This window comes from Python bivittatus, unplaced genomic scaffold, assembly GCF_059951505.1.
Source record: "Python bivittatus isolate LINGU-HERP-01145 unplaced genomic scaffold, Pbiv_v1 ctg000700_np1212, whole genome shotgun sequence".
NCBI lineage: Eukaryota > Metazoa > Chordata > Lepidosauria > Squamata > Pythonidae > Python > Python bivittatus.
Window position 1 is genome coordinate 69084826 of NW_028277098.1, and position 14158 is coordinate 69098983.

Sequence of the window (14158 nt, forward strand, 5' to 3'; positions counted from 1 at the left end):
AGTTGTGAAATCATTTTTGTGTATGTTAGCTACATTGAGGTTTAAGGGTACTGAACTCCAGTGGCTCATTCCTATCTGGACAGTCAGTTGTAGAACATGGTATTTAAGGGAATTCTAATTGGCCCTTTGGTATTTATGGAATCCTACACAATTCTGTATCATTCCCCCATGCCATTGAAGATGTATAAGAAACTATTGAGTGATTTGAAAATTTAGAGCAAAACAGTAAAAGCTCTGTTTCTATTGCTAGTTCATCAGGTGGGATGTAGATATGTCGGATAATAGTCTGAGACCATTAATAAATTAGATGAGGGCCAGTAAACTGCAATTCACTATCATTTCTCAGTAAATTCATTTGAACAGTGAAGTGTTCATTCTCTTGCGCTAATTATTCATCTTTAGTTTAGGCCCGTGTTTCTCAACCTTGGCAACTTTAAGATGTGTGGACTTCACAGTTTGAAACCCATTACTTAAAGAGTTTTATTTTATCACATAAATGCTCCCAAGCCTTTTTTATTGTTGTTCATTGCAGATCCTCTGCTAAGTTCTACCATTGTCATGAAGTTACAACAGAGATGATTATAGAGAGCTCTTTGTTTTTTGTGACATTTTATATTTGGAATGTAAAGAATCTGTCATCAGAAATACTTGCCTTTGCTTCAGAAAGACAAGTATTCATGATTGTGGAACTAAACCATGCAATTCTCTCTTCTGCCATTCTTCAACCACCTTAGCCCGAATAAATATCCACTTTTCTCCTTCAGAAGCTACTTTTAGTCAGAGAGCACTGTTAGATATAAATAGTAGCTTCAAGGAGAATGCTATGCCTTTCATTTCTCCCAGCCTCAGGTTGTAGGCATTTGGTAAGAGGGGATCTGCCACTGCCACATTTTCCTTCTTGATGTGTTTCTTTCAGCATTCTAGGCTGACAGAAAATATTGTTTAACAAAGCATTTTGAGTATTAAAATGACAATTTTTATAAATCCAGAAGCCTCCTACAAGATTGTTCCCTTCACACATAATTCAGTATAAATATGTAAAAACTATTCACTTGAAGAGAAGCTGTTTTCAAATTCAGTGTATTAGAGTGCTTTTCAAAACTGCTGCCTGGTTGTGTAATAAATGATTATTTTGCCAGGAGGGTGGTTTCTACCATTGTGAATAATAATTATGCCAAAAATTCATTTTTCCAATATCATATTTAACATATATTTTAACATGTTGCATCCTACGATATAGAATATTAAATTATTTATTTGCTACTTGGTGAAGCTTAGAAGCTTTTTATACCAGTCATTTAAGGATTTTAACTTTCTAACCTCCTTATTTATATTTTAAACTGAAAGAAATTGCTAGAGTAAAAAAAATATGAAATGTGAATATTCTGGTTGATTTTGCCCCTGGGTTTGAATTACTGCCAGTTCAAATAATTTCATTTCCTATTAGTACCGATTTGCAGAAGCTTAGAAGTTTACTCAAATGTCTATTTTCTGAAATACCACCAAGTGAAAGGCAAAATGCAGACCACATTGTGGGGAAAAAAACTGATTACAAAATAGAAACTGATTAAATAGGTGTGTTTTGATTCAGATAATGGCTTTCTGTGAGTTGCCCTATTTACCTGGTAGGAAAATAAGTCCCCCCCCCCCCCGAAATTACCAGTAAATTGAGAGAACCTTATTTACATTGGCTGAGAAGGCAGAAGAAACTGTTTAAACAAAGTGAATGGATAAGAAGTGATGACTATAGAAATCTCTGCTGGTCGGATGCCTTTAAAAATTAACTTCAGAAGTAGGCATTGCTTGGAAGAGGTCATTTGCCAAATAAATATGAGACCTTTTTGTAATGCCTATCTCCCTCCCTCCCTCCCTCCCTCCCTCCGTCCGTCCGTCAGTCAGTCAGTCAGTCAGTCAGTCTTGGCTCCTGGTGACTGCCTGGACTAGTCCCTGCAGTTTTCTTGGCAGCATTTTCCAAAGTGGTTTGCCATTGCCTTCTTCCTAGGGCTGAGAAAGAGTGAATTGCCCAAAGTCACCCAGCTGGCTTTGTGCCTAAGGCAGAACTAGAATTTGCAGCCTTCTGGTTTCTAGTCTGTTGCCTTAACCACTACACCAAACTGGCTCTCATTGCCATTCAATGTTGTTCTCCCATTTCTTTTTTTCTCCACTTTCCAATGCAGGAACATATTCCATATACCATATATCCATCTTATTTATGTGCTTCTTTGCTGCTTCTGCTGGAAGGAGTTAGGAGAATATATGTGTACAGCTGCATGTAAGAGTGGATAGTTTGTATAGGGAGCTTGATGGGCCCCCTTATTTTATAGGCAGCTATTTTTGATATGTACATACATACATCTTTATTTATTTGCTGAGCTTATATGCCACTCTAATCAAAAATTAATTCTGAATAACATAAAAATAATGCACATATTATACACACACACACTCCAGACGCTGCTATCAACCAGATCTCTACAACACTCCCACCTGCAGGAGGAATCAAAGACAGCATCTCAGAGACCAAAAGCACACCAGAAACCCCAGATTTCAATAGCTTTCTGAAAATTGAGAGGGGTAGGGGCCCTCCAGGGGAATGCTTTTCCATATGGGGGGGGCTGCAACGGAGAGGGCCTACTCTGCAATCCCTGCAGATGACATTCACTCAGGGGAGGAACCTGGAAGGAACCACTGAGCTATGAAGGAATTTACAGGTGCCAACCAGCATCATCAACTGTGCCAGGAAGCAAACTATGGAGGGGGAGTTTCCAGGATTGGTTTCATTTGGAGTTGGCAATCTTCGATCGATTAGGCAGGGAAATGGCATTGTGCAAGTTTTTTGTCTGTTTTTATAATTTTTTCCTGGGGGAGGAATAGTTCGAATTCAAGGACATCTTTCTTTTGAATAAATATGGTATATATTTTAATGGTTTATAGTTTTTGCTACTTCATATTCAGCAATTATTTTTAACAAAGAGGTGAAGTGCAATTGCAGTATGGATGAACAGCACATAACAGCACAGTAAAATAACAACAACAACAACAACAATAATAATAATAATAAATTAAGCTGAACCAGACATAACTTTTATATCATAACTTTTTTCTACTGTGTTCTTGATATTGTGTCTGTTAAATTAGAAATGAAAATCTATAAAATACTTCCTCATTCAGAGTTTAAATTTTGAATTTTAACAGTCTCTTTAATGTAAAGGAAAAGCAAATTATGCTTCATACTTCAGTAAGCATTTCTGCTAACATTTTGTATAAAATAAAAGCTTCTCAGCCCCAGTCTTGTCAAGGATAAAAAGGAAGAGAAAGGAAGATGTATGGTAGAGAAAGAAATGCAATGGACACATAGCTTTTTCTTATCTGTCTTTAGTAATTGAAGCTCTGGATTTAAACCAGAAGAAAATATTGACATTTTCTAGCAGAAACAAAGTTTTTCTAGAGATGCCATACTATTAGTTCTGCACTGAATTCTATAGAGCTTTATGTGGCTGGGAAATTGAATCTAATCTAATAATCTGCATTGAGAAATAGTAATATGTATGGTCCAAAGCTTGTAAATATGAATGAATTTATATATTAGAAAAGCATTAACTCTGTTTTCCTAGTAACACCAGAAGAAAATCTGCAAGCTCTTTTACTTCTTTCAAAATTTATTACTCAGCTCTGAATTTTTCATTAAGCATGCCCTTAAAGACTTTTGACTGGAGAGGGATCTTTTTGTTACATCATGCTTTGTTGTTCTCTGAATAGCAGAAGCAGTTTATATTTTAGAAATGTTTGCTTTATAAGAATGGTTGTATTTATTGTAAGCAACTAATCAATATGTATTGTGTTTGGGTCAGAGGCATTAGTGAATACTTTTTCAAAGAATTCTGGTAATTGAACTACTACACTTTGATGCTCTTAATAGTCTTCCTAAAACTCTGCTTAATAGGGTCCAGGGGAGGTATGGAGAACTGAAGACGGCTCTGCAAAAGCGGAGCCGACGACCGCAGCAAATACCAAGGAACCGGTGAGTAGACCGGTTCCTTGAACCTCTCTGGATAAGGAGAGGATGGGAGATTGCCCACATGTGTTCTGGACAGCTGCTCCTCACAAGGAGACTGCAGGACAGCAGTTTTCTGCGGGATTGAGTACTGGGAGACAGCGGGATTAGTCATCTTGCTCACAACTGCTGCAGAGACTTTTAAAGGACACTAAGTTTGCAAACCTCACTTTCTAATCACTTTCAGAAATTACTTATTAACTACTTCTAAGCTATTAACCTTCGGAATGACAAGTTTGAAAATGCTGGGTGAGTCTGCCTTCAATCCTGAATGAAAGAAAAGCTGAATCATAAGCTTAAGAATTTAAAGAATTTGAAATAAACAGCAAAAAGCTAAATAAGATTTTGATCATAGAAAGTTATAAATGGACTAAGGGTCCAGATAAAATTGGAGTACTGAAACTTTTACAGTAAGATTTTGGAATTAATTATAAAGAATAAACAGCTTCTCATGGGAAATAGATTCTGTTTTGGTTTTTACAAGACACAACAAAGATAAGCAATTTCATGATTTCAGAAACTGGACACTAGAGGGGACTAACATTTTTAGGTAGAGGAAAGATTTGCAAGTCTGTAAAATGTTGCAAACGTTATAAAGTGAAAATACTGAAGGAGACTTTTGAAGAATGGAGTCAGAAATTAGTAGCCACAAAGTCAACAATGTAAGTAATGATGTCTGGTTCTATGGATAGACTATGTCCAAAATATGTTATTGAAGAAATAACAGATATAGAACTAATTTTATCTGACAAGATAGAGATGCTATCAAAAGTAGATTTACAACTGACAGGCCAAGAGAATGATTTAGAAAAGGATGTTTCACTGGATCTACAAAAGAAACTGGCTGAGGTTTTAAAATTTAAAAGGGAAATACAAATGACAAACCAAAGGAGCGACCTGGATAATTCTTTCCTATTGGATTTACAAAAGAGGCTTGTTAAAGCCTTGAAGAACTCTGTGCGATGGAACAAAGAAGAAATGAAGAGGAATCAAATCCTATGACAGTATTTGAATGAACTAAAGATTAAGATTGTTAGAAGTAAAAGGAAGGAATATAAAGTTGGTTTATTTGATCAAGGTTAAAACAAGACACGTTGTTGCTTCTGGCAATCCTTTATGGACTTTCTGCTGACACCAGGACTGAAAAGATGATGTTTTATGGATTTGTTTGTAGAGAAATGGGATATGGGATGAAGTGTAAATGTTTGTAACCTTAGAGGGGGAGAAGAGTTACTAAATTTGTTTATACTTTTTGTGATAAAGGTTGGAAGTCACTTCTTTATGTATTTATTTTCTGTTTATTATATTCTTTTCTCTTTTTTCTTTTTCCCCGCACTTTTTACTTCTTTCTATTCTCTTTTCTTTAAGTTTAGTTTGTATTAGATTTTACTATTATAATCAAAATTCTTAATAAAAATGTGTGTGTGAGTATGTGTGTATGTGTGCGTGTAAATAAAAACTCTGTTTAATAAATCAATATCTTAACATGCATTTCAATAATGCTAAATGGCCTTTCCAAGGACTGGTAACATTATTTGATAGCTACGTAAAGCAATGAAAGTCAATAATATACTTGGCACCATTTTTATGCTGCTAATACATCCTAGGATATCTAATCAGCTACGTATGTCTTCATTAGAGCACCGCGGTCCCCCATCAGGAGCAAACTCTGCCAGACAGAGTCCAATTCTACAGCATCGAGCACTCGGACCAGTTCCAGCTGCTTCTGTGTCTACTGACAGGTACAAAGACCTCATTTTTAGACCACAGAATAAACATGGAAATGAAGCTAAAAGTCTAACTTCTTTTTGCAAGGGCAACAAGGAAACAGAACTATTCAATCTTGAGATTTTTTTTTTTAATTCAGAGTAATTTTCTAGTTAGAGTGCAGTAGACATATTCCCTCATGTTGGCAAGAGAAATATTTTTATGATACTTTTTTTACCTGCTGTGCAACTTGTATGTATGTTTGTTTTTTTACAGAGTAGTCTGCATTTATCATATTTTGGCATTCCATGATTAATTTCCTTGTCACGATGTATCTGATGAAGCAAACTGTGCTCTACAAAAACTTTTGCTATAATAAATTTATTAGTCATTAATATGCCACAAGACTGTTTTCATTTCAAGCCTGCGGTAATAGGTAGTGGATCAGAGACTTCAAACTGCAGATTTATTTAAATGAATGTCAAAGGGAAAAAGTCCTCTGGAAGAGGAAAACGAACAAAATAAAACTGATAAAAGATTAAAGAGCTTCTATGAGAAATAATTATATTTATTCTTGGTAAAAATGGACATTATAAATGGATTCTTTGGTAAAAATGGATATTATAAATGAACAGCTTCCTTCTGCCATGTAGCCCTAATAATCTCAGAAAAGGTTACTCTATCAATTAAAGATGTTTCATCCAATCTGATGGTCCATATTAGTGATACAGTTATTGATATAATACTGAATTTCATCAAATGTTCTGCAGTTTTTTTAAGTTGGAAATAATGCATTTATTTTGTACAACTTTCCCTAAATTTATTCATTTTTTTATTGAAATGTTTATGAAATGCAGGTGTGTTTAATATGTCAGTTAAAAAATAAATTCACCATACTTCTGTACAATTTTCACAAATGTTTAACACACATTTTTGAGAGAAAATGATAAGCATTAACAGAATACATACATTACAACTAGTCCAGGATATTACAGATTGTTTTGGTAAACTATGCCATTTCAATCTCAAAGAAAATTTGTGGCACATTTCTTTTATATTCCTAGTATTAATAGTTTCATTCAAAATGTGGTTTGTAGTCTGTTAGGAAATTGACTAATAGGAAATCCATTTAAGAACTTGTGGCACATACTGGCCAGTCCTTTCAATTTTGAAATTTATTCTTTAATGTTATGAAAGTATGAGTTAGTTCAGAGTATTTGAATAGGAAATACAAGAAATGTAATCTGCACAAGAATATCTAGGGCCTGTTAAATTTTGTACGTGGAGAGAATGGTGCTATGGCTTAAGTTTAGAACCTGGCTTAAGTTTAGTAAATTCCTTTAGGAATCCACTTTAATCTTCCTTTAGGGAGAACTCAACAGAAGCCCTTGTAATGATCCATATGCTTCCTTGTACTTCAGGGGTGCTATAGAAGCTGATGGTGGAAAAGAACAATGCAACAGTTACAAGCACTTCTCATTAACAGAAGTTGTTGGATCTCTCGGAGGGAGCACACATTCTCAGGTATGTAAATACATTCTCTAGAGAATAGCTATTAAACTGTTTTTTGTAATATGAGAGTTGAACTCTTCTGTTAATAATACATGCTGCAGATAGGACCCTGTGTTAATCACTTGCACACCAGATAGTCAGTGGAATATTCCAGATATTGTAGGAAGGTTCATTAAATGTCTTTCGCTTTGAGCACCAAAGACTGGCTTCAATACATTATTGTTTAGTCATTCCGATATTTTTTACTTTTCCAGTGCTTCCTGTGGATATCATCTTGCCAGAATTGTCTGTCAGTAACTGCTTCTTTGAGCTCTTATAACTTTATGCTTCTATTATCAGTTATTCTACTAGCCTCCCTGTTTTCTGTCAACCTCTCTTTTGATTGCCTCCAATTTCTCCAAACACTGGGGTCTTCTCCAGTGGCTGTTGCTTTGTAATATGTATCCTAGATATTTAAGCTTTAGCTTTATTATAAGTGATTCCACTGAGCAGTCAGGTTTTACTTCATCTAGTATTGAATGATGTGTTCTTGTCCAAGGTATTCGCAATAATTCAAAGGAATCAATTTTTCTTTGTTCAGCCTTCCTAATAATCTAAGTTTCGCAGCCGTATGTTACAACTGAAAAAATAAGGCCTTGGCAGTATATATCTTTACTGTCAGTCTGATGTCAATGCACTTTAACTATTTTAGCTAAGTTTTTAAGAGTCTTTCTTCCAGGTAGCTGGCATCTCTTTATTTTATAGCTTAAGTCAACTATCCCTTGAATTTCAGAGCCTGTTAAGATGAAGTCTTTTACTACTTATCTGCCTATCTGCATAAAGCTGACATTATTGGCATTTCCTGCTGACATAATCTTGGGAATTTTTTTTAATATTAAGCAGCAGACCAGCCTTTGTACACTCTCCTTTCACTTTCAACAAGAAATTCCTAAAGTCATCTTCACTTCCAGCTGTCAAAATGGCATCATCAGCATACCTGTGATTATTGATGTTTCTTGTAGTAACTTTAATTCCAATTTCTCTTTCTTATAGTGCATGCTTTATTTTGCATATAAGTTAAATAAATGAGTGTGTCTCGTTGGCATGCTTCTTCCCCATTTTTGAACCATTTAGCTCTGTATTCTGTTTTAACTCTTGCTTCTTGATCATAATACAAATTCTTCAGTAGGCAGATGAAGAGGTGTAGACACCATGTGTACTGCCATGCCTTGACTGAATCCAGGTTGGTGATGGGAAAGTACACTTCTATATACTGTACAGTACTGTGCAAAAGTTTTAGGCAGGTATGAAAAAATGATGTAAAATAAGAATGCTTTCAAAAATATATATTGTAATTGTTTATGTTTATCAATTTGCAAAATGCAAAGTGAGTGAACAGAAGAAAAATTCAAATCAATATTTGGTGTGACCACCCTTTACCTTCAAAACAGCATCAATTCTTCTAGGTATACTTTGCAGAGCACCTGCAGGATAAAATCACTCGGATTCATTCCAAGTTGGACTCTGAGCATGGTGCAGGGTCTGGGGAGATACCAGGGGATCGTTCTTGCCTAGTTATCTGGGAACGGTTTGATCCTGTGGTTCCTGAGGAAGTAAACAGGATCCTCCGGACTGTGAGGGCCACCACTTGTCATCTGAACCCATGCTCCTCCTGGCTGATGAAAGCAGTTCGGGAGGTGACATGTGGTTGGATTCAGGCGATGGTTAATGCATCCTTGCAGGAGGGAGTGTTTCCAGCGCCCTTTAAAGAGGCGTTGGTGCACCCCCTCCTCAAGAAGCCCTCCCTGGATCCTACTGTACTGGACAACTTTCGTCCAGTCTCCCACCTCCCCTTCTTGGGGAAGGTGGTTGAGAAAGTGGTGGCTTCGCAGCTCCAAAGGGTCCTGGAGGAAACGGATTATCTGGACCCTTATCAGTCAGGTTTCAGGCCCGGCTATGGAACGGAAACGGCATTGGTCGCACTTAAGGATGATCTCTGGCGGCAGCGGGATGGTGGTAGTGCGACCATCCTTGCTCTCCTTGATCTCTCAGCGGCATTCAATACCGTCGACCACAGTATCCTATTGGGACAGCTCAGGGATATGGGGGTGGGCAGCACAGTTTTGTGCTGGTTCACCTCCTTTCTCCGGGGCCGATCCCAATCAGTGGTGATAGGGAGCGAGAGGTCCCATCCTCGGCCCCTCCTTTGTGGGGTGCCGCAGGGTTCGGTTCTCTCTTCGCTCCTTTTCAACATCTATATGAAACCGCTGGGTGAGATCATCCATCATCATGGGATGAGGTATCATCAGCTATATATCTCCATCCCTGGTGAGGCAAGTGATGCCGTGACTGCCCTCTCGCGGTGGCTGGAGGCTGTGAGGGTCTGGATGGGGAACAACGGGCTCCAGCTGAACCCTGGCAAGACGGAGTGGCTGTGGGTTAATGGCTCCTCTGTACCCGGGACGTTGTCATCGTTGGTCCAGGATGGGGTAGCACTGTCCCAGACAGACCCAGTGTGTAATTTGGGGGTCCTCCTGGACTCACGGCTCCTGCTCAAAGAGCAGGTGGCAGCCGTGGCCAGGAGGGCTTTTGCACAGCTCCGGGTTGTGCACCAGTTACGCCCTTTCCTGGATCGGGATGCCCTGCGAACAGTCACTCATGCCCTTGTTATCTCCCAGATAGACTACTGCAATGCGCTCTACATGGGGCTACCCTTGAAGAGTATCCGGAAGCTTCAGCTGGTCCAGAATGCGGCCGCGCGAGCAATTTTTGGGGCCCGAAGAAGGACCCATATAACACCTCTGCTCCGTGAGCTGCATTGGGTACCGGTTTGCTTCCGGGTCCAATTCAAGGTGTTGGTTTTCACCTTTAAAGCCCTACATGGCATGGGGCCAGGTTACCTGAAGGACTGCCTCATCCCCACGATTTCAACCCGTCTCACCCGATCTCACAGAGAGGGCATGCTCCAGATACCCGCGGTAAAAGAACTTCGATTAGCAGGGTCCAGAAGGCGGGCCTTCTCTGCTATAGCCCTCGCCCTTTGGAACATCTTGCCCCCGAAGGTGAGACAGGCCCCCTCACTCCAGGCCTTTCGGAGGGATTTGAAGACCTGGCTCTGCCATCTGGCCTGGGGCAGGAAGGGAGAATATCAGAAATGGGGCTGGCTGGCCCCTTAGCGGCCTGGTGTGGCCCCTATCGGCCTCTTGGATTTTTTAGCCTTTTTATCTTTGTAATGTCTGGTTTTTATAACTTTTAATTATGTATTTTTTATTTTAGTTGTTGTAAGCCGCCCAGGGTCCCCTGTTGTGGGGACATGGGCAGGGACAAGTCTATTAAATAAATAAAAATAAATAAATAAATATACTTGCACACAGTTTTTCAAGGAACTCGGCAGGTAGGTTGTTCCAAGCATCTTGGAGAACTAACCACAGATCTCTTGTGGATGTAGGCTGCCTCAAATCCTTCTGTCTCTTCATGTAATCCCAGACAGACTCGATGATGTTGAGATCAGGGCTCTGTGGGGGCCAAACCATCACTTCCAGGACTCCTTGTTCTTCTTTACGCTGAAGATAGTTCTGAATGACATCGGCTATGTGTTCGGGGTTGTTGTCCTGCTGCAGAATAAATTTGGGGCCAATCACACTTTGAATACCTGACATTTATAAAGGAAAGGGTGGACTCTTTGAGGGAGACATTTACTGTATTTATTAAAATTTATTGAGACAAATAAGTTGAGATTGTGGTAATACAGAACTCTGAAACTAAGAGTGAGCAACCTGCTTTGAACTAAGAGAAAGGCTCTGATCCTATCCTTAAACTGAATCAAAAGGATGATTAAACTCAGAAAGGGTCTTCTTCCAGAAGTAGACAAAACAGAGAGACTGGAACTAAAAACAATTACACACTTCAAAACAATTTGATCACTCTACCGTTTATCTGTGTTTGAGCCAACTCCTCTGCTGTCAATATCATCTGACTGATTTATTAGAAGTACAATGGCTGCCAAGTGAATTTAGCTATGAGTGAGTGTTGTGGATGTTTAAGAATCCAAAAATTCCTACTCTGCTGTTTGAAGTGTGTGGTAGTATAGAGCAGATTTTGCTTTTAGGTGAGTGTTTTCCTCCTAACAAGTGAAACACTTTGAGGGTGCTCTTCAAATTTTTCCAAGATGTTTATTTTGTGAAGAGAAAGTTATTTTACTTTTGGACTACCCCACTAAGAAGATGCTGCAAATTGAGAAAGAAATGCTAAAGCTGTAAAAAAAATCCTAAGATCATTGTTCCTGTGGTGTCCTTGACAAGAGCCCTTTGAATAAATAGCCTTTGATAATTTCTGGTAGCAATATTATTGAAGAGCCTTTGGAAACAGATTTTATTGACTCCTTTGGACCTTTGCCGGACTGTGAACAGGAGAGCATACTGAAAAGATTAAATTAAACAAACACAGCTAGTATATGTGTAACAGCTGTACCAATAATTGATTTAGTTTCTCCCACCCCCTAGATGGACACAATAACCATAATAAGCTTTTCTTTAATACAGTGTGATTCATCAGAGAATGTAAAACAGAATGGGAAACAAAAGGGAACTGCTCCATTGCATCCAGGTTTCAGAGTGGGACAGTCATATAAGCTGATACTGATCACATTGCAAGTATTTCCAATGATTTTTGGAATTGCACAAAAACTTGAAACACAGGATATAGAATGATAGATACACATTTTAACCAGATTTGACCTCATGCAATTTATGGTGTGCTTAAGCTGCGATTCAGTAGCAAGGTTTTACTGCCCCAAAGAATGAAGTGTCGTGTGCTGCCTGTTTCTTCAATTAGTGAATGCATGCCACCCTATTTTAATGTCCATTCTTCTGACAAACTGCCTCTGTACCCACAAATTCAGATAAAACTTGGTTTGAGGGCAGTTGAAGGATCTCAGAAAGAGTCTCCAGTAATGAAACCCACTCACTCACAATCCCAATTGATTTTTGGAATCTTCACAATCACTTTCAATTATATCATGGATTGTTGCTGGGTGGAACTCCAAGTTAGATTACTGCATCTTTTAAATTATGTAGTTAAAACATACTATAGTTTTACAAAGACATGAATTGCAGAAGACCCTTTCCTAGAGGGATATAAATCACTGTCTCTATATGTAATTCCAGGAACTGGGGGTAGTTAGTGGTATGTGCAATTAACATTGTTCACTTCTATAGCATTACTGGTAGAAGTGTTAAAATTGCCGCCTTTGGAATGGTATGCAATGTCAGTACAATACTTTAACCATTTTAGTCTGTTACTAATGTATACATACTTCCTCTATGTACCCATGCCACAATCAGTGAATTTTACTACATGATAAAAAATTATATTCACCACTTGCATGCTTCATACCCAAATACTCATTTGACAATAACAAGGGATTGTAATGGTAGAACTGGCCTCAGTGATTATAAGCATTATACAATGTTTCATTGCTAGTTCCCTGATTTTATCTTTATTTTAGAGAATAAGATTAAATGCTTATCATTGGTACAACCAATGTTAAACAAGGTGGTTGATTGATTGATTGATTGATTACATGCCATCAAATTGTTGTCGACTCTTAGCAACCACATAGATAGATTTTCTCCATAATGATATATCCCTAACCTAGTCCTTCAGGTCTTCCAACGGTGACTCATCACCACTGTAACTGAGTCTGTTCACCTTGCTGCTGGTCATCCTCTTCTCTTTCCTTCCACCTTTCCCAGCATTACAGCCTTCTCCAGAGAGCTAGGTCTTCACATAATGTGGGCAAAGTAGGATAATTTGATTCTAGTCATTTGCACCTCGAGTGAGAACTCTGGGTTGATTTGTTTGATGATCCATTTGTTTGTTTTCTTGGCTGTCCATGGTATTCTCAGGAGTCTTCTTCAACACCAAAAGTTCAAAAGCATCAGTACTCTTACTATCTTGTTTCTTCAAAGTTCCAACTTTCACTTCCATAGAGTGTCATAGGGAATACTGATTAAATATTTTTTGTATCTTTGATTTATCTGTTATTATGGTGTTTCCATCTTGTAATTTTAATATCATGTTTTTTTCTCTTTTTCTTTCCTTAGTTTATATGCCGACCATTTTCCTGGCTTATTTGCAAATTCAAAATTCTTTTGTTTAGCATAATTCATTTTTATTCCATTTCTCTTACTGTTAACATGAAAAATTGCTGTTGTAAGAATTTAATTTGTTGTGAAATAGTTTTCTTTTCTGGGGGTTTCTTTAATTCTTTTGCTTTTATCTCATCAAAAATTGCTTGTTTTCTGTTCTCTCTCTCTCTCTCTCTCTCTCCCTCCCTCCCTCCCTCCCTCCCTCCCTCTCTCTCTCCCTCTCAGCTTGTTAATACGGTGTATAAAGTGTCCCCTCATAAAAGCTTTATTTGCATCCCAAACCATCGTTATTCCTATTCCTTTATTAACATTATTGCCAACACAATCTTTCAACTTCTTTTTGCAATTTTCCATTACTATTTCTTTCTGCAACAATTTTTCATTTAACCTGCATGTGAAGGAACTGATTTTCCTTTTAAATGCTAAAGTCACTGGGTTGTGGTTTGAAAATGTTTTTGCCAGTATCTCCACTTTGAGAAACACTAGTAACCAAATTCCTAGATATTCCAATTCTTGAAAAAGATCTATGTCTTTCAGAAAAAATAAGTATATTCTTTTGCATCACTACTTTTGTATCTCCATGCATCTACAAGCTCCAAATTGTCCATCATATTAAAAAAAAAAAAACCTTTTGGTAGTTTACCTTGTGTCTTTGATGCTATAATTGAGCTCCACTACCTCCTTTTAGCAAAAATTTAATCAATTTGATTTCTATATATTCCATCTTGTATGTCCATTTATGGAGGCATCATCTTGG

General features: G+C 37.9%; 1 protein-coding gene across 2 annotated transcripts in view; it reads left to right on the top strand.

The window, feature by feature from the left end:
• MAGI3 (membrane associated guanylate kinase, WW and PDZ domain containing 3) overlaps nt 1–14158 on the top strand; it is a 140322-nt gene that overhangs the window by 114422 nt on the left and 11742 nt on the right. For both annotated transcript variants that reach the window (XM_088154398.1, XM_088154399.1), the window contains exons 17-18: nt 5694–5796; nt 7183–7285. In XM_088154398.1, coding sequence (XP_088010524.1) covers nt 5694–5796; nt 7183–7285 — 206 coding nt within the window. The remainder of the gene's footprint in view (nt 1–5693; nt 5797–7182; nt 7286–14158) is intronic.